Source organism: Symphalangus syndactylus, chromosome 10 (assembly GCF_028878055.3).
Source record: "Symphalangus syndactylus isolate Jambi chromosome 10, NHGRI_mSymSyn1-v2.1_pri, whole genome shotgun sequence".
NCBI classification, from domain to species: domain Eukaryota; kingdom Metazoa; phylum Chordata; class Mammalia; order Primates; family Hylobatidae; genus Symphalangus; species Symphalangus syndactylus.
In genome coordinates, this window is record NC_072432.2 from 118,381,497 (window position 1) to 118,402,246 (window position 20,750).

At 42.0% G+C, this 20,750-nt stretch overlaps 1 protein-coding gene across 1 annotated transcript in view; it reads left to right on the plus strand.

Annotated features, from left to right (window-relative positions):
• The window catches only part of DOCK5 (dedicator of cytokinesis 5), a 232,513-nt gene that overhangs the window by 161,512 nt on the left and 50,251 nt on the right, over nucleotides 1-20,750 (plus strand). Inside the window, exons 27-30 of the mRNA XM_055295734.2 lie at nucleotides 6,076-6,171; nucleotides 13,113-13,211; nucleotides 17,237-17,331; nucleotides 18,813-18,891. Coding sequence (XP_055151709.2) covers nucleotides 6,076-6,171; nucleotides 13,113-13,211; nucleotides 17,237-17,331; nucleotides 18,813-18,891 — 369 coding nt within the window. The remainder of the gene's footprint in view (nucleotides 1-6,075; nucleotides 6,172-13,112; nucleotides 13,212-17,236; nucleotides 17,332-18,812; nucleotides 18,892-20,750) is intronic.

Consider the following 20,750-nt stretch of genomic DNA (forward strand, 5'->3'; position numbering starts at 1 on the left):
GAGTTTCACCATGTTAGTCAGGATAGTCTCGATCTCCTGACCTCGTGATCTGCCCATCTCGGCCTCCCAAAGTGGTGGGATTACAGGCATGAGCCATCGTGCCCGGCCCCTGTGACTATTCTTAAGAATCAAAGACCTGGCTGGGTATGGTGGCTCAGACCTGTAATCCCAGCACTTTGGGAGGCCAAGTCAGGAGGATCACTTGAGCCCAGGAGTTCAAAACTGACCAGCATGGGCAACTTAGTAAGACTTTGTCTCTCTAAAAAATAATAATAATAATAAAAAATAAACAATCAGAGGCCTTTCTGTTTTTATGCAGACACCTCTTCCTTTGTATCCTCTGTTGCTTAACAACCTGATATTTCTGAGCTGCTGAGAAGTTCTCATTTCCATATCTTCTTAGACACTGATACTTTCTCTGGAATCTAGTGGAAATTATGTTTTCTCATCTTGCATTTTCTCTGTGACCTGACCCCCATCCCTCTTGAAAACATAGGGCTAAGGCCGGGCGTGGTGGCTCACACCTGTAACCCCAGCACTTTGGGAGGCCGAGGTTGACGGATCACGAGGTCAGGAGATTGAGACCATCCTGGCTAACACAGTGAAACCCCGTCTCTACTAAAAATACCAAAATTAGCTGGGCGAGGTGGCACGCGCCTATAGTCCCAGTTACTCAGGAGGCCGAGGCAGGAGAATCCCTTGAACCTGGGAGGCGGAGGTTGCAGTGAGCCAAGATTGTGCCATTGCACTCCAGCCTGGGTAACAGAGTGAGACTCCATCTCAAAAAAAAAAAGAAAACATAGGGCTAAACCTGTCTGGATTCACCATGTCCTAGAAATAGTGCAGCCCACAGGCCTAGCAGAGCCCAGACACAGGAAGCTGGAGAACTTTGCAGAATGTGTTCACTCGAACAGTTGGGGGCTGAGAAAAAAAAAAGCATCTTACCACAAATTATACTCACCACGTCTATGGTGGTTTCATGGCACAGGTGATCCCACAGAACAGGAAAACCACTCTTTGTCGTCACCTAAGCTCTTTGTCGTCACCTAAGCTCTTTGTCTTTCCAGTGTCTTGGGATTCTGTCCTACCAAAGGATATGAATACTACACCTTTTCCCATAGCTAAACCGTTAGTTCGCCTGTCAGGGTCCACCACTGTTTGACTACAGCCCACCTTTTCTCCTGCTCATGGTTTGCACTGGGATGTCAACATTTCGGTGACTCCACATTGCAGCCTCAGAAGTATGTGAGGGTACCATTGCCATCTCTAGCTGCTCCGCCAATCTCTGTCCCCCCACTTCCCTAAGCCCCTGTAGCTCACTTACTCTTTGCACTGCTTACTTGATATTTATTCATTATAGATCATTCCCCCCTTTTATTATTAAGTATGTTTATAGAAACCTCATTATAAAATGGAATACATTTTCCCAAAGCATGTTGCGATTGGAGATTTGGTTCCTAACCAAGGACTTTGCACCAAATACATAAATGTGACCAATCATGTCATAAACTAAATACTTTTTTAAAAGTAACTCTTATAACTCAATAATTCCTTAAAATAATAAAGTAAAGCTCCACGCCCTATAAATTTGGCAACAACGTACCTGGCACATTGGTTTAGCCAGGGATCAGTGTTCTAGAAATCATATGTTTATGATCCAAAGTTAATGTGAAACACAAGAATTGGAGCATTGGATTCTAGTCCCAGTATTACCACTCTGTAGCTATTTGTCCTTAGTCAAATATCTCAGTGCCTCAGTTTCCTAACCCAGTCCATTGTATGTAGGAATTGTTCTAGACGACCTCTTTGGTCTCTTCCACTTCTGACCCTATTTTTTAATACGTCACATCTCTACCAACCTTCTCACCACCCGGAAAGACTCTTTGGAAATGACTCGAATATATTTAAATCCTGTGCAAGGAGATTTAAGTTAGCTTTTTATTTTGGTCTTCCCAATATTATGTTCCCTGTAATGAGCAGAGACATTCAAAATTATCGATCTTGGAGCTCTGGTAAAGTAGTAAGTCCAATCATTTTTTGTCCATCATGGCAGTACTTTTTATTCTTCATAAACATTTTGGAATACGTGCACTAGTTCAATATCTCTTCACTTACCCTCTCGTCTCCTTAGTTAACTCAAAGCTCTAATTACTGACATTTGTTCTTCCTGCCTTTTGTTTTATTTTTTTAAACATTGCAGGATTCCTTCCTCTCCCCACAGCTCTTATTTTGGAATTGTCCTCGTTCTTTCAAGTCCAGCTGCAGTAAGCGCCTCTGTGAAGTTGTCTCTGGTGTGGTCCTGCCAAATTGTACTCATTCTTTTCATGCTCCTCTTGAGTTTCTTTTGAGGATTTTATCACTTTGTACATTGAGTTAGGAATGCAGCTCACAAATCCTTGGGAAGCTGCTGTTATGCTCCAGGCACTGGGATCGGCTAGGACTATGGCAGTGAACTAGAGAAGCAAGCACCCTACCCCCAGGAGCCCACCTTCTAGGGGGATTCTTGTGTTATGCTTATTTAAATGTATGTCCCGGCTGGGCGCAGTGGCTCACACCTGTAATCCCAGCACTGGGGGAGGCTGAGACGGGTGGATCACGAGATCAGGAGTTTGAGACCAGCCTGACCAACATGATAAAACCCCATCTCTACTAAAAATACAAAAATTAGCTGGGCGTGGTGGTGCACACCTGTAACCCCAGCTACTCTGGAGGCTGAGGCAGGATAATCGCTTGAACCCGGGAGGCAGAGGTTGCAGTGAGCCAAGATCGCACCACTGCACTCCAGCCTGGGCAACAGAGTGGGACACTGTCTCAAAAAAAAAAAAAAAAAAATTATGTCCCACTCACCCCCACCCACACAATAGAAATCTCTACAGGCTCAGAGGAGTCTTATTCATTTCATACCCTCCCCACAGGGCACAGCATGTGACTTGTACAACTATTTAGGACCACACTAAGGAAATGTTATGTGAATGGAAGTGAAAGCAGTATCTCCTGGAGAGGCCGATTTTATGAATCACTTTCATTCAGGGAAATGGGAAACAAGTAAATGACTAATAAAAAGTGAAAGAGGAAGAGAAGAAGGAAGGGACGGAGGGAAGCAGAGATGGAGGGTGGACCCCAAATACTTGATACTGTAATTAAAATACATATAGCCGTACCATAATTAAAAAGTCAAAAAACAATAGATGTGGGCATGGATGTGGTGAAAGGGGAACATTGTTACACTGCTGGGGGAATGCAAATTATTAGTACGACGACTATGAAAAACAGTATGAAAAACAGGGAATGCAAATTATTAGTACGATGACTATGAAAAATGTTTAAAGAACTAAAAGTAGAACTACCATTCAATCCGGCAATTCCACTCCTGGGCATCTACCCAAAGGAAAATAAGTCATTGTGTGAAAAAGACACATGCACATGCATGTTTATAGCAGCACAATTTGCAATAGCAAAGATATGAAACCCACCTAAGTGTCCATTGACCAATGAGTGGATAAAGTGTGGTATATATGCATCATGGAATGTTACTTACTCATAAAAAGGAACAAAATAATGTCTTTTGCAATAACTTAGGTGGAGATGGAGGCCATTATGAGTACAATTTGGCAGGACCACACCAGAGACAACTTCACAGAGGCGCTTACTGCAGCTGGACTTGAAAGAACGAGGACAATTCCAAAACAAGAGCTGTGGGGAGAGGAAGGAATCCTGCAATGTTTAAAAAAATAAAACAAAAGGCAGGAAGAACAAATGTCAGTAATTAGAGTTTTGAGTTAACTAAGGAGATAAGAGGATAAGTGAAGAGGTATTGAACTAGTGCACATATTTCAAAATGTTTATGAAGAATAAAAAGTACTGCCATGATGGACAAAAAATGATTGGACTTACTACTTTACCAGAGCTCCAAGATCGATAATTTTGAATGTCTCTGCTCATTACAGGGAACATAATATTGGGAAGACCAAAATAAAGAGCTAACTGAAATCTCTTAGGAAAATCTAATATTATATGTTCTCACTTATAAGTGGGAGCTAAGCTATGAGAATGTAAAGGCTTAAGAGTGATATAATGGACTTTGTGGACTTTCTGGGGAAAGGCTAGGAGGTGAGTGAGGTATAAAAGACTATGCATTGGGTACAGAGTACACTGCTTGGGTGGTGGGTGCACAAAAATCTCAGAATCACCAATAAAGAACTCATCCATGTAACCAGAAACCACCTGTACCCCCAAAACTATTGAAATTAAAAAAAAATTCCTGTAGCCATAGACAAATCCTATCTGATCTGACTTCTGTGTGGAATCTAAAAAAGTTAGACTCCTAGAAGCAGAGAGTAGAACATTCTTTACCAGGGGCTGCAGGGCGTTAGTGGGCAGGATGGGGAGATGTTGGTCAAAGGGTAGAAAGTATCAGTTATAGGATGAGCAAGTTCTGGGAATCTAATGTATGGCATGGGTGCAATGGATGTGTTAATTTGACCATGGACATCATTACACGATTACGTGTTTAAATCTTCATGTTGTACGTGCTGGATAAGTACAGTCTTTGCCAGTTAAATTTGTAAAAAATAATAAAAATGTTAAGCAAAAAAAAATACATATAGCAATGATCTAGTTATTTGAAGCAGTAAGCAGGAGTTTCAAAATATCTATCATAAAACAAGGACAGATAGAGGCTATGAAAAGTCAAGTTGCATATGGGTAAATCAGAGCCAAATCAGTGTAATATCTAGCTACAAAAAAGGAAAGAAGGTGAAAGAAAGAATGTGTACATCAGCCCTACTAATTCCTGTAAGAAAACTGTTACTATCCCCCTTTTGCAGCTATGAAAACTGCAAGCTCAGCAAAGTTGAATAATTGCTGAAAGTCACACATGACAGAGTCAGAATACAAAATCCTTGCATTAGTCTGCTCAGTCAGTCTTCTATAACAAAATACCACAGACTGCGTGGCTTAAACAACAGACATTTATTTTCTCGCAGTTCTGGAGACTTAGTGTTTGAGATCAGGGTGCCAGCGTGGTTAAGTTTTGATGAGGTCTCTCTTCCTGGCTTGCAGACAGCCACCTTCTTGATGTGTGCTCACCTAGTGGAGACTAGAGATGGACATCTGTAATACTCATTTACTAAGAGCGTTCATCCCATCATTCCAGGGCCCCACCCTCATGACCTCATCTAACCTTCATTACATCTCAAGAGCCGCATCTCCTAATACCATCACGATGGGGGTTAGGGCTTCACATATGAATTTGGAGGAGACACAAATATTTACTCTGTAAGACTTCCCTTGACTTGAATTTCTTGTTTTTTTCCCTCCAACACAGAAGGTGGTAAGAGCTTTGTATTTTTGCCTTTAATTTCCCACACGTGTGCCTAATTGACCTGAGCAGTTCTTTTTTTTTTTTCTTTTTTTTTTTTTTGAGATGAAGTCTGGCTCTGTCACCCAGGCTGGAGTGCAGTGGCACCATCTCAGCTCACTGCAAGCTCCACCTCCTGGATTCACGCCATTCTCCTGCCTCAGCCTCCCGATTAGCTGGGACTACAGGCGCCCGCCACAACGCCCGGCTAATTTTTTGTATTTTTTAGTAGAGACAGGGTTTCACCATATTAGCCAGGATGGTCTCGATCTCCTGACCTTGTGATACACCCACCTTAGCCTCCCAAAGTGTTGGGATTACAGGCGTGAACCACCGTGCCCGGCCTGACCTGAGCAATTCTAATCTGCTCAACCTCAGAACAGAATACGTCATGCTAATGGGGGTCCCCCAAAACTATTTGTTGAGTCAGTGGCCACAGTGAGCTCTCAGTGAACCTGAGAAATCTGAGTTATTAGGAAGGCACTCGTCCCTGCACACCCACATTCATCTTTTAAATGTTATGACTGATCATTTTCAATTATTTTCTTCATAAAGTTATATAGTATTCTGTGAGATCATTTTCCACTTTGGACAAAAGATTGCTTTGTAGGCAAGAGCCAGAAAGAGATCTAAAGACAAAACTCATCCATCTGAGGTTCCTTAAGGAAAGTGAAACTGAGTCAGAAGGAATGGAGTCAAATCCTGTTTCCCTGCAGGGTGCCACTGCGATGCACATTCAGCTTATAATGGAACGGCTGCTGAGAAGGATCAACCGGACAGTGATTGGGATGAACCGGCAGTCTCCCCACATCGTGAGTATCTTTTTGGTGGATCCCACGGCCGCTGCTGTTTCTCTGTACCCCTTGCCTGTCGGGAGGCCTTCAGGGCCAGTGGCTTGAGACTGTTCTTACTTGGGCCTCTCACATCACGGGTTATTGGTTATAACCTTGAGCAGATCTTGGTTCTGACATGGATATTCTATTGAGAGAAAATAATCCAGCCTAGGCAATATAGTGAGACCCCATCTCTACAAAAAAATTTAAAAAATTAGCTGGGCGAGGTGGTGGCACATGCCTGTGGTTTCAGCTACTCAGGAGGCTAAGGTGGGAGGATCACTTAAACATGGGACGTCGAGGCTGCAGTGAGCTGTGATTGTGCCACTGCACTCCAGCCTGGACAACAGAACAATAGCCTGCCTTGAAAAAAAAGAAAGAAAGAAAATGATCCAGTATGAACCACCCAGCCCCTTTGATTCAAGGAACAAAGCCAAACATTTTAAAGAACCTGTGGTTAGCATGCTTGTGGAAAGGCCAGTGTTGCTCTTGGCCTCTTACTTTCTGTTCACTCTATCTAAATAGATGCCAGGTAACAACTATGATAGAAACCAGAGGTAGCTGTTGAAAGGCTGAGTGGTGTCATCATTAAAGTGAAGCATCTTTTACTTGCTATATTAAAAGCTACAGTTAAATTTTAATTAGAGGACATAGGAAAAGAACTATTTCAAATTCCTATCAGATAAGAAAATTTTTTTTTTTTTTTTGAGACGGAGTCTGGCTCTATCGTCCAGGCTGGAGTTCAGTGGCACGATCTTGGCTCACTGCAAGCTCCGCCTCCTGGGCTCACACCATTCTCCTGCCTCAGCCTCCGGAGTAGCTGGGACTACGGGCGCCTACCAACACGGCTGGATAATTTTTTGTATTTTTAGTGGAGACAGGGTTTCACTGTGTTAGCCAGGATGGTCTCGATCTCCTGACCTCGTGATCCACCCACCTTGGCCTCCCAAAGTGCTGAGATTACAGGCATGAGCCACCACGCCCAGCCTAAGAAAAATTCATTTATTTCACAAATATGTATTTAAAAACTGCCGTAAAACAGGCACTGCTCTGGACACTGAAGATGTACCCATAAACGAAACAGAAAAATCACTGCCTTTGAGGAGCTGACATTCCAACAATAATGACAGCAGTTACAGCAAAATAAACTACATAGTGTTAGGAGGCAACAGGTGCTAGAGAGAAAAAAAAATGAGCAGGATAAGGGAAGTGAGGGTGGGGGAGTCACACCTTTAAATAAGATGATTAGGAATTTTACCAGAGGGTAAAATTTGGGTAAAAACTTGAGGAAGGTGAGGGAGTGAGCCATGTGGATCTGGGAAGGGTCTTCCAGGGAGAGGCCACAGCCATAGCAGAAACTCTAAGACATGCCTGGTCAGAACCTGTAGGGTGATGGAGCTGATCCTAATAAGAATAAAGAGAAATTATTGCAAGTAAAACTGTCCTTCTCCTGGATTAAAACCCAATGTCTGAGTCGAGGAGTTCGAGACTGGCCTGGGCAACATAGCAAGACCCCATCTCTACAAAAATTGTTTAAAAAATTAGCCAGGTACAGTGATGAGTGCCTGTACCCCCAGCTGCTCTGGAGGCTGAGGCAGGAGGATCACTTGAACCCAGGAGATCAAGGCTGCAGTGAGCTATGATCTTGCCATTGCACTTCAGCCTGGGTGACTAAGACCCTGTTTCAAAATATAAAATAAAATAAAAATCCAAGCTCATCCAAAACATATTATAAAAGGATTTAGATCTTGTATTAGTGGATTATCAGTTAACTAGACTAGTCCTACATCTTTTTCTCAAAGAAATGTCTGAGGGAACAAAGGCTAATATGGAAATTGGAGAATTCCTCATGTAAAATCAAGGCTTTTATCTTTAGAACAGTCAGATTGTTGGCAAGGAAATATTATTTTTTTTTTTTACCAACAGAAAGAGGGAATAAAACCTAAAATCTATCAATTACTCTTTATTTCTAGGCCCTGATAATATTGCTGTTAATCACTTGTGCAAAGATAAAATCTATAGCTTAACTGATCTGTCTTTTCCAACCATTGACTATTGGAGGGTAAGAATGACTTAGGAAGCCCGGCGCGGTGGCTCATGCCTGTAATCCCAGCACTTTGGAAGGCTGAGGCGGGCAGATCACCTGAGGTCAGGAGTTTGAGACCAGCCTGGCCAACATGGTGAAACTCCGTCTCTACTAAATATACCAAAGTTAGCCAGGTGTGGTGGCACGCCTGTAACCTCAGCTACTCGGGAGGCTGAGGTAGGAGAATTGCTTAAACCCAAGAGGTGGAGGTTGTGGTTGCAGTGAGCCAAGGTCACACCACTGCATTCCACCCTGGGTGACAGAGTGAGACTTCGTCTCAGAAAAAAAAAAAAAAAGAATGACGTAGGAGAGAAAACTAGTCAAATCACTTATATGTTTTATATGTTTAAAATTTGGGAATGTTTTAACAGCATTGCTTCACTAATCCCTTTATAATTTACTGAAATTACTAACGGATGGAGTGCAATTTAGCAGATCAAGAAGGAAAAAAACAGAATTGAAGAACATTGCGTTATGCTAAAACTGATATACTTTTAGAGTATTTTACATATTTTGTGAAATTTAAGAAAAGACGATGTACCATTAATTGCTATTGCCAAGCCATTTCTACCATACATTATAAAGACAGATGGATATGGGAAACGATATATTGGTTTATAGATAATTACACACTTGAATTCAAATTTACTCAGCTCCTTTTAGGAATCAAATTGCGTGTTGTCTCCCTTGTTTAAACTCACTCAAGAACATCAGCTCCATATGTTTGAAGGGAAGGGCAGGATTGGATGTAAAGGCAGCAGTACTCCCGCCGTGCTTCTGCTAAAATTAAATAATTAGAGTGGGAATGACTTAGATCCATGGAGTGATAGTGGTGCCAAAAGAAGCAAAGTGAAGTGGGAATGATAAGCATAAGAAGGAAAAAAAGTGAGGGGAAAATGTACTGACAGGCACAGACAGTCGTGAAGAGAGATGTGGAAAAAGAAAATTGAAAAAGAAAATCTACATGGCTTAATACAGTTTATTCCAGATATTCAAGAATAGTTAAATATTAGGAAATACATTTATAAAATAATACCAATTCAATGAAAGGAACAAAGTCTTTAATTTTCTTCATAGATGCCAAAATGGTATCTGATTATTGTTAATTTTTTCCCAAATCAAGAAGAGAAGGGAACTTTTTAGCGTGAAACCACCAGGCATCATGATACTCAGTGGTCATTAAAAAAGGGAATCAAGGTATTTAGTCCAAGCACAATGGTTCACACCTGTAATCCCAGCACTCTGGGAGGCTGAGGCAAGAGTATTGCTTAAAGCCAGGAGCTTGAGGCTAGTGTGGGCAACATAGCAAGACCCTGCCTCTACAAAAAAATTAAAAGTTAGCCAGGCATGGCAGCGTGTGCCTGTAGTCCCAGCTGCTTAGGAGGATGAGGCAGGAGGCTTGCTTGAACTCGAGATTGATGCTGCAGTGAGCTGTGAAGGTGCCACTGTACTTCACCCTGGGTGACAGAGTGAGAACCTGTCTCTATTTAGAAAAAAAAAGGTATTTAATTTCAACACTGTTGTTTAGCTTTTTCTATAATTTCTAGGCAATGTAATAAGATAAGAAAAAGATACTAAACATAAATATTGTAAAAGTAAAAATAATTGTGATTATTTTTAGCTGAAATGACCAGCATATCTACAAAACCCAAGAGGGTTTACTCAAATTTTAGTAAAACTAATAAACAGTTTATTAAACTAACCTGTTTTATTTATTTATTTTGTTTTGAGACAGGTTCTCACTCTGTCAGCCAGGCTGGAGTGCAGGGGTGCTATCTCGGCTCACTGCGACCTCCACCTCCCAGGTTCAAGTGATTGTCCTACCTCAGCCTCCCAAGTAGCTGGGGTTACAAGTGTGTGCCCTGACACCCAGCTAATTTTTGTATTTTTAGTAGAGATGAGGTTTTGCCATGCTGGCCGGGCTAGTCTTGAACTCCTGACCTCAAATGATCCACCTGCCTTAGCATCCTAAAGTGCTAGGATTACAGGTGTAAGCCACTGCGCCCAGCCTCTAACCTGTTTTAAAATAAATGATATTTAATGCCAGTTCTTTAACAATGGAAGCTATTTAGAGATTATAAATGAGAAATTTTATTTAGTCACAAAAATATCAGAGTAAAAATAAATACTAGTTACAAATAAATAGCCAAATAGAAATAATAATGGGGCCCGGCGTGGTGGCTCACACCTGTAATCCCAGCACTTTGGGAGGCTGAGGCGGGCAGATCTTGAGGTCAGGAGATCGAGACCATCCTGGCCAATATGGTGAAACCCCATCTCTATTAAAATACAAAGAAAAAAAAAATTAGCCAGTTGTGGTGATGCATGGCTCTAGTCCCAGCTACTTGGGAGGTTGAGGCAAGGGGATCACTTGAACTCGGGAGGCAGAGATTGCAGTGAACTGAGATCGCGCCACTGCACTCCAGCCTGGTGACAGAGCGAGACTCCGTCTCGAAAAAAAAAAAAAACATAATGATGGAGAGCTTGCCTGTCAGACTTAGAGGACACATATCAGCAGAACAGAACCATGATAAGTGAAAAGGAGACTTTGGAGTGTATGAGCATTTCATTACCTTTTTAAAGGGAAAATGAAGGTTTTTAGTAAATGTTATTTAGAAAATTAGTTAACGATTTGGAAAAAATTTGTTCAACTTCATGCTATACCCACAAAATAAATGTCAGATAGAATGAAGTGTTCAATTAAAAAAAATTATATCATAAAGCACTAGAATAAAATAATAAATAGATAACTGATTTGAGGAGGAATAGGATTCATGGAATTTTTATGGTTAGAATACAAGAAAAAATCGATTTTACTAGATAAAATTTTAAATCCCTATATATGAAGATTATATACATATACATATCTATATATGCAAATTAAATGTCAAGCCCCAAGCTTTAAAAATTTTTGTAATATAGGTGACAGGTGGCTAATAAACTTGATATACAAAAGCTATTATAAGCCACTAAGCAAAGATATTGTTTTAATAGAAAAATGAGTAAAGAATGGGTGCAAACAGCAACATGAGAAAGCTAAATGGCCAAAAAGTTCATGGACAGACTGTTTAATTTAGAGAAAAGGAAATGAAAGTGCAAAGTGAGATTAAGTAAACCTCTAATACTCAGAATAGGCAAGGTCTTGGAGAAACAAATTGTGTTAGACAACGTTGGGAAAACAAGCTATATGATAATTTGGCAATATATATATCAAAGGCCTTAGTACAATAAATTTACACTGCTTTATAATTGAAAGAATAAACTTTTTTTTTTTTTTTTTGTTTGGGACAGGCTCTGGCTCTGTCACCCAGGCTGGAGTGCAATGGCACAGTCTTGGCTTACTGCATCTCTGCCTCCCAGGTTCAAGCAATTTTCCTGCCTCAGCCTCCCAAGTAGCTGGGATTGTAGGTGCACACCACCACGCCTGGCTAATTTTTGAATTTTTAGTAGAGATGGGGTTTCACCATGTTGGCCAGGCTGGTCTCAAACTCCTGACCTCAAGTGATCTGCCCACCTTGGCCTCCCAAAGTGCCAGGATTACAGGTGTGAACCACCCCACCAGGCCTAAAAAATAAACTTTTTAAAACAAAAGAGACAGTCTAAGGCATACATTCAGAAACATATAGACACGGACAGTCTTTCATTGTTCTGCTTGGGGAATCTTTCCCTCTGTTTTAGAAACAGCTGTATGTTCATCTCTCCTGTGCTAAATTCCTTTGTGTATGAATATAGGAGGTTAGCACCCCTGGATCTTTACTCCCTGTCTAAAAAACTAAGTCTATAATTCACATTTTTTTGGTCTAGGGGATAACACCTTGAATATGTAATTTCTGAACTCACAAATGGAAGCAATGTTAATTAATCATCTAGTTACTGATTTTTTCTCTTTAAGTCAGGGTCACAATTCATGTGGGTAGTATGTTGGAATAACTGGCTGAAGGGCTCTGAAGTTGGAGAAGTGGTATCAGGTTGTATTAGTCCGTTCTCATGCTGCTAATAAAGACATACCTGAGACTGGGAAGTTTATAAATCTGGGTAGTTTATAAAGGAAAGAGATTTAATTGACTCATAGTTCAGCATGGCTGGGGAGGCCTCAGGAAACTTACAATCATGGCGGAAGAGGAAGCAAACATGTCCTTCTTCACAGGGCAGCAGCACGAAGTGCCAAGCAAAAAGGGGGAAAACCCCTTGTAAAACCATCAGATCTCGTGAGAACTCACTATCACGAGACTAGCATGAGTGTAACCTTTCCCATGATTTAATTACCTCCCACCGGGCCCCTCCCACAACACATGGGGATAATGGGAACTACAATTCAAGATGAGATTTGGGTGGGGACACAGCCGAACCATATCACAGGTATTCTAGCAGGGAGTTTTCGTCATCATCTCTTGCCCTCCTCTCCACCATGCTCAGTGTTGCCACCTCTTTTCCTGCTAGCCTTCCTCCCCGTTAAGATTTGTTTAACTGATCTAAGTATTTCAGACATTTCTCCATGGAATTCTATACTACAGCTCTGTCTCGACAAGAAACCCAAAGCCCCACAAGTTGTTACATCTTCACTGGTAATCTCATTGAGGTGTCCTGTCTATAGGATTCCACACTTCATAGCTGTTAATGACATTTCTTCACTCAGACCTGGAAGGAGGTGGTTTGAAGCAGAAACCGTGAAGCACGTGGCCTTTGGACCTTTAGAATGAAGCATGTTTCCAGTGTGGTGGGGTACCTGCATGGCTCGGTGGGTGGAAAAAGCCAAGTTCATGGGGCTCACGTTGTGTTTTTGTCAGTTGGTGGTCTAAGGAGTCTTGGATTTATGCCTTCCTTTTCTTTCTAGGGGAGTTTTGTGGCTTGCATGATTGCCCTCCTGCAGCAAATGGATGACAGCCACTATAGCCACTACATCAGCACTTTCAAAACCAGACAAGACATCATTGTAAGTTGCCTTTACTGGTCCTGGTAACCTGAAGACTTCCTATGCTTGGTTTAAAAAAATGACTGAAGCTGAGCATCATGAGTCCAGGGTTCTCTTCTCACTCACCTCCAGTGCTATGTGGCTGTCCACGGTGATTACAGAAAGGAGAGAGCTGATTCCTACTTTCTCTCTTTGATAGGATTTGAAAAAGAGTACAACACATATACCAAGAGGTTATCACACTTTAATCTCTCTTAGATTTAGAGAGAGCCCTTATTTAGCAACATTTGGGAGATGTTTTTTGCTCTGAAAACAGGATTTAATACTTGGTACAGTAACTACTCATGTCATGGCAAGGATTTTAGAAGGCAGGGGTGTGCAAAGTCTCCTAAGACGTGGTTGATACCATCATTTTAGAGAGGGCAACAAAAAGAGGTAACCCCTGCCCTTTACAACCGGTCCGTGGTCTATTAGGAACCTGGCCGCACAGCAGGACATGAGCAGTGGGCCAGCGAGCATTAACTCCTGAGCTCTGCCTCCTGTCAGATCAGCAGAGGCATTAGATTCTCATAGGAGCTGAGTCCTATTGTGAACTGCACATGCGAGAAATCTAGGTTGCCAGCTCCTTATGTGAATCTCACTAATGCCTGATGATCTGAGGTGGAACAGTTTCATCCCGACACCATTCCTGCCCCCATCCATGGAAAAATTGTCTTTCCGGAAACCTGTCCTTGGTGCCAAAAAGGTTGGGGACTTCTGCTTTACAACATTTGTAAGTTATCTTCAGATGAAAATATTTTGTTCTCTATTGTTTTAAGCAGGAAAATTGTTCTTATAGTTGCTATGAAGCACTCATGTAAGAGGCTGAGTTAGGCCTCTGGCTGTGGCTTCACTGCACCTTCCCTTCAGGGGATTGTCAGTGGCCCTTCAGACGTCCATGAAGGCGTTATTAGACTTTGCAGAGCAGTGGACAGGATGTGCTGCTGGATTAGCACACTGTTGTCATGTTGACACTCGTCTTTGGATAACTTCCCATCATTTGTGCATATTCCAGTCTCTTTGTTTTAGATTTTCCACTTTCTGCCTCTGTCATGCTGAGTAGATGGCCAGTGCCCCCATGGATTCGCAGCTCCTTCCTTGCCCATTACTCACCTTTCTGCCATGCCCACATGATGGACAGACATACATGGAATTGGAAGGAAGGTGCTGTTTGTTATCATTAGTTGGTTCCAAGGTGGACTCTCAGTGCCATGTTAGACCACGTGGCTTGAGCTGAAGGTCTCCGTGAGCCTCCGCTTGGGCCACACCCTGGCAGGCAGCATGGCATAGGAACCATAGCAATATGTAGATGTGCCTGTGGAGACCAGGCACAAGAGGACCAGGATGGGGGAGGGAGGGGGGAAGGCCAAGGTTAGCCATGTGTTCTCTACAGGCAGGTGGTGTAGCGGGTAAGAGCACAGGCTTTAGAACACGCAGCTCTGGGTTTGAATTCTGACCATTCCACTTCCTTGTATGCAATTTGGGACAAGCTGTTTAACCTCACTGAACTTCAGTTTCCTCATCTGTAAGATAGTACCCACCTTGAGGGTGAATTAAGTGTTGCTTGGCTCCATGCATGGGAAATGCCCAGCTTCGTGCAGGTTGGCATGTAGCTAATGCCTGTGAGGACTAGCTGTTTGTAACAATAATTGTATTATTATTGCTATATGAAGTAAAATTAACAATAAAAGTTTTAGGGTTTTTTGTTTCAAATTTCCTTCAGAAAGCAGGCAAAATAGGGACATTTTAAGGTCAAACCCCGACAATTTGGATCCATTGTTAACTAAGAAAAAAAGGGGCATACCTCCTGTTTACCAGCATGATGGTGAGCTCCTCCAGCTGTATTATGTAATTAAAAGAGGATCATTATCCTCACGAGGGAACTAAGACCTGGAGAAATGAGGGAACTTGCCTGAATTTAGTCCCCAGTGGCCGAGCTACCGTGCACAGCTAGGTGTTTGCCTCCCAGTGGCCTTTCAGTCCCTCATGCTGCCTTCTGAGTGAACCGCATGAAGGCCCCTTGGGAAGTGGTGGATAAAACCAGGCTTTGGGATTCCCTGTGAGTTTCCTTTATCATGCTGTCTCATTAATTTAGATTTCCAGGGGTTAAACGGAGAGTCTGTATCTGAAGCAAATAACAAGTATCTAAATTCAATCCTTGCTTCACAAACCATGAATTCTTACGGATTTAAAAGAAAAGTTAACAGAATGACTAATAAATTGGTGGAAGTGCTTAAAATATATAATGAGGCCAGATATGGTGACTCATGCCTGTAATCTCAGCACTTTGGGAGGCCAAGGCAGGTGGATCACTGGAAGTCAGGAGTTCGAGACCAGCCTGGCCCACGTGGTGAAACCCCATCTCTACTAAAAATACAAAAAAAAATTAGCCGTGGGTGATGGCAGACACCTGTAATCCCAGCTACTGGAGTGGCTGAGGCTGCAGAATCGCTTGAACCCGTGAGGTGGAGGTTGCAGTAAGTCGAGATTGTGCCACTGCACTCCAGCCTGGGCGACAAAGCAAGACTCCATCTCAAAATAAATAAATAAATAAATACATAAATACATAAGTAAGTAAAATATATGATGAAATGAATTTGAATTCATTAATTATGTCTAGGATTTCAGAACTGAGAGTGGATATGTCTAACTTGCCATAAAACCAGGGGAGAATCCACAGTTGCACACACACACTGGCTTACCAGAGAGAGTCATTCCCCATGCCGTTCAGCATCCAAAGTATAGGAAGTTACCCAGCTTGACCAGCATCTCAGAAAAATATGGTTAGCAATAGGACCTGGGCCTTCTGCCTCTCACATACTGTGTCCAGGTGGAACTGTGTAGGTTAGTGCCAGAGAAACTGGACAGGACTTTCAAGAATTCCAGTGGAAAAGGTCTAAATTTAGCTAACTAATAAAAATGCCTTCAAAACATTTTAGCTTTGATTTCAACTCTGATTGTTCTATTTCTGAATTAGTTTTTGCTCACAGCCCCCTTTGGAGCAGAAGAGCTCTGTATGCTTAAGTGATTAGTTATTAGTCGTTACCAGCCACTGTTATGATCCTTTTGAAGGACTGCTTAGGACCCTTCTTCCAGGCTGCACAGGATAACGTCCCTAGCTCAGGAAGAATGGTGATCCTGCTTTTCGTGTGTATCACTGTGTCCTGTTCTAACCATAATAAAGGAGAATTGAACTGAAGTCTATTAAAAGTATCCATTTCCCCACAATTGTTGGTGAATTATGTTTAAGTGCATGAGATACATTCTGACAACCTGTGGCAGCAGAGGAAGAAAGAGATAAGGGTTGCAAACTTGGAGTCCAAAGCTCCAAGTTCTCATCCAGCTCTTCTCCTTCCCACTTTCTTGTTTTCCTTTTTTCTTTTCTTTTCTTTTCTTTTTTTTTTTTTTTTTTTTTTTTGAGACAGAGTCTCACTCTGCTGCCCAGGCTGGAGTGCAATGGCTCAATCTTGCCTTACTGCAACCTCTGCCTCCTGGGTTCAAGCAATTCTCCTGCCTCAGCCTCCCGAGTAGCCGGGACCACAGGCATACACCACCACGCCCGGCCAATTTTTGTATTTTTAGTAGAGATGGGATTTCACCATGTTGGCCAGGCTGGTCTTGAACTCCTGACCTCATGATCTGCCCACCTTGGCCTCCCAAAGTGCTGAGATTACAGGCGTCAGCCACCACACCCGACCCTCCTTCCTACTTTCTATGCCCTTAAGCGAGTCCTTTGGTTTTTCTCAGCCTCAGTTGTACCATTTGTAAAATGTGGATGATTCTTTTTGTCCTCATCTTCCTTATAGGGTCCTACAGTATAAAAATCAAATTGCATCATAGCTAGCTGTAAGAATGCTTTGTTATTCCTAAACCCCTTGAAAGGTGGGCTGTTACTGTGGGACTAGGAACATCCTGTTCTGAGGTTGTGGTTCTGCTTCTGTACACGCCAGAATAAAGACTATGAACGTGACCCAGTTTTCCCCCAACCACTCCTCTGTTCTCCGCAGGACTTCCTTATGGAAACTTTTATCATGTTCAAGGACCTGATTGGAAAGAATGTCTATGCCAAAGATTGGATGGTGATGAATATGACTCAAAACAGGTGAGACAGCCCATGGTTGGCCCTGAGGCATTTGTCTGAATACCTGAGGCTGCTATGTGAACTTTGGGAAGTGTCTTTAAATCCCTTTGCCTCAAATGCATCATCTGTAAAGTGAGGATCTTCCTGCTCCAGGGGTCCTAATTTATGTGCTCATGATCTTGATTTTCCCAGGGCAATTGCCTTTGCTCCACCTCGGGCTCTCTACTCCCTTCTCTAGCGTTGTCTCTTCAGTGCTCTCAAGGTAATTGTCATCCTCAACTCTCCACTGCACCTTTCCGTGGCTCCACGTGGCCTGTGCCATCCTGATATTCAGGGCTCACCTGTTAGTGTCTGTTCTATGTCCGGTCCATGATGTATTTAACCAGATTCTTCTTATGAACATTTAGATTCTTTCCATTTTCTATTAATGTGAAATAGCACTGTGATGGCCTTCCTTGCTTTACATATTTAAAAATGTCCATGGTTATTTTATCAGGATATACTCCTAAAATAATTTAGTAGTTTAAAAGTTTGGTGAAATTATAGGGCTTTTGATACACAGTGCCAAAGTAACTAGTTGCTTCTGCTACTTCCCTGTGTATGCTACCTGTACTCCAACCAAACTGGCCTCTGCCCGGTCCCTGAACACATGGTCTGCTCTGCTTCACACTGGTCTTCCGCCAGCAGTGCCTTCCCCATAACCTCCGGCTGTCAGTGTTCCAGCCGTTCCATAAGGTTCTTCTCAAGTGTCACCTCCAGAGGAAGCCTTTCTGATCTGGATGTCATCTCTTCTTCCTTTGATTTTCCATACCCCATTCAAACCTTCTTATAGAATTGTTTTCAGATTCTATGTTGGGTAATAGATGTACATGTTGTTAATTTCCCTGACCAAGCTGTAAATGTCTTAAGATCAGAAACTGTGCTTTTCAACACAGACCTGAGCCTGTGCCTTGCAATTGCTGGGCCACAACAAATACTTGTTGAACAGAAATGAAATGAACTGAATATGTATTATTTTAAAAGAGTGTTAGAGTTTAATGAGATAAATAAAGCAAACCATTATTGTAAGCATTATCACTCTACATGATATCCAATTCTGAGTAATTCTACTCTAACACCTGATTAGAAGAAGGCTTCTCTGCTATGCACAGATTAGATTTAAAAAATTACACCAGAAACCCTAGCTTAAACAGAAGCATCATAATAGAGTCTATATTACCCTCCTCTGAGGCTTAAGAGTCCTGGTTTTCTGTCTCAGATCTACCTTCAATTACCTAAATTGGGATGTGGCCCTGAGTGGCTCTTCTTGTTTGTTCTGTAAACTGAGCTCCTGTGCCCCGTCTGCGGATGGTGTTGTGCTGTTGGTCTACAAGGACACTGTTAGATTGTGAGGTCTTATGATGCCAAGTTCAGGTTTGGTTTGGTTTAGTTTTTAACATAGGTGGGAAAAGGTTTCAAAGGACATACAGTTGGCTTCTTTATCTGGTGTTTTCCTTCCCCAGGGTTTTTCTCCGTGCTATAAATCAGTTTGCTGAAGTTCTCACAAGATTCTTCATGGATCAGGCAAGCTTTGAACTTCAGGTAGGCATGTGACTCACCTACCTGCTTCTAGAATTCTTGGCCATCGCCAGAGAACTATATGAATTTGGAAAATGTCTCCTCAGATTTCACTGTTTTCACATGAAAAGGTTTTCCTGTGTTTTTTCATTTCCTAAAGCACATATGCCTGTCACACTGTCCTCCAAACACAATAAAATAGGAGTGCTTTCTTCTTTCTATAAAGGTAACATATGTAAAAAAAGAAATCTTAAAGAGTAATAGTAGATCAAAAATATAAATAGTCCTCCTTGTCGCTATAAACATTTGGAGTTGACCCTTTATATATTTACACAATTCATAGACACACATGGTTACAAATAAGCACACAGGTAACTCTCCTACCTACTACAAATGAGTTTGGTTCTAAAGAACAGTTCTTATGCACAGTTTGTTGAAAGTCCAAAGGAATTGCAAAATGGATGACCACTAGCTCTATCTTCATTCATTCATTCATTCACTTATCCATTCATCCATTTAACAAATGTTAGAGTACTTACATGTACAGGGCCCTATTTTGTGCCCTGGTAGGGGCATTTCCCTGGTGAAGGCAGATAAGTTCCTTGCTCTCATGGAGCTTACCTTCCAGAGTACTCTGCATTTTGTGGGCGATGTGCTTTCTGTGTTCTTTGTCTTTATGTGCATCTGTGGAACTGTTATCAGTGGAGGTCCTTGACTACAGATTGTCCAAGTTCTTAACGTTTTGAACAAAATGGACAAACAAAGCAATGAAAGAATGAAGCAATAAAAGCCAGATTTATTGAAATGAAAGTACACTCCACAGAGTGGGAGCAGGCTCAAGTAAGCAGCTCAAGAGCGCTGGTTACAGAATTTTCTGGCGTTTAAATAACCCTCTAGAAGTTTACCCATTGGTTACTTGGTTACACCCTATGTAAATGAAGGAGTAGCCTGTGACCAGTCTGACCCTCCTACCAGTTGTGGGAGGGGACCAATCAGAGGTACTTTCCATTTTTCATCTGCCACACTGTGCAAAGGGGTAGCCTCTGATCCTTTTGTTACTTGAGTGTGGAGAGGTGGGGTTTTCCTTTTGATTCAGTTCTAGGAAGTCAGTGTGAATTGGCCTTCAGTTCCCTGTCTCCAGGCCCTGTTTTCCTGCCTCAGAACTTTAAAAGTTGAAACTCATAAGTAGAGGAAAGTATACACACATACACACAGAGAGATGCATACACATATAGATGAATATATATTGTATGTATGTGTATGTATATTTGCCAAAATGGAATTGAGCTGTGCAGTTCTTTGGTACTCTGTTAATCTATTTTCCTTTTTCAGTGATCTGTGATCTTTTCAATAATGTTGAATATTTTCCTATTTTTAATGGCTGAATATCATCTATTCTATGACTGGTCCATGGTGTATTTAACCAAATTCTTCTCATGAACTTTAGATTGTTTCCATTTTCTATTATATTAAATAACACTGTGATGGACTTCCTTGCTTTAAATATTTAAAAATATTCGTGGTTGGCTGGGCATGGTGGCTCATGCCTATAGTCTCAGCACTTTGGGAGGCCAAGGCGGGCAGATCACCTGAGGTCAGGAGTTTAAGACCAGCCTGGTCAACAAGGTGAAACTCCATCTCTACTAAAAATGCAAAAACTAGCCAGGCGTGGTAGTGGGTGCCTGTAATCCCAGATACTCGGCAGGGTGAGGCAGAGTGCTTGAACCCGGGAGGCGGAGGTTGCAGTGAGCCGAGATTGCACCACTGTACTCCAGCCTGGGCGACAGAGTGAGACTCTTGATCAGACAACAACAACAACAACAAAATTCGTGGTTGTTTCATCAGGATAAAGTCCTAAAAGTGTTTACTAATTCAAAAGTTTT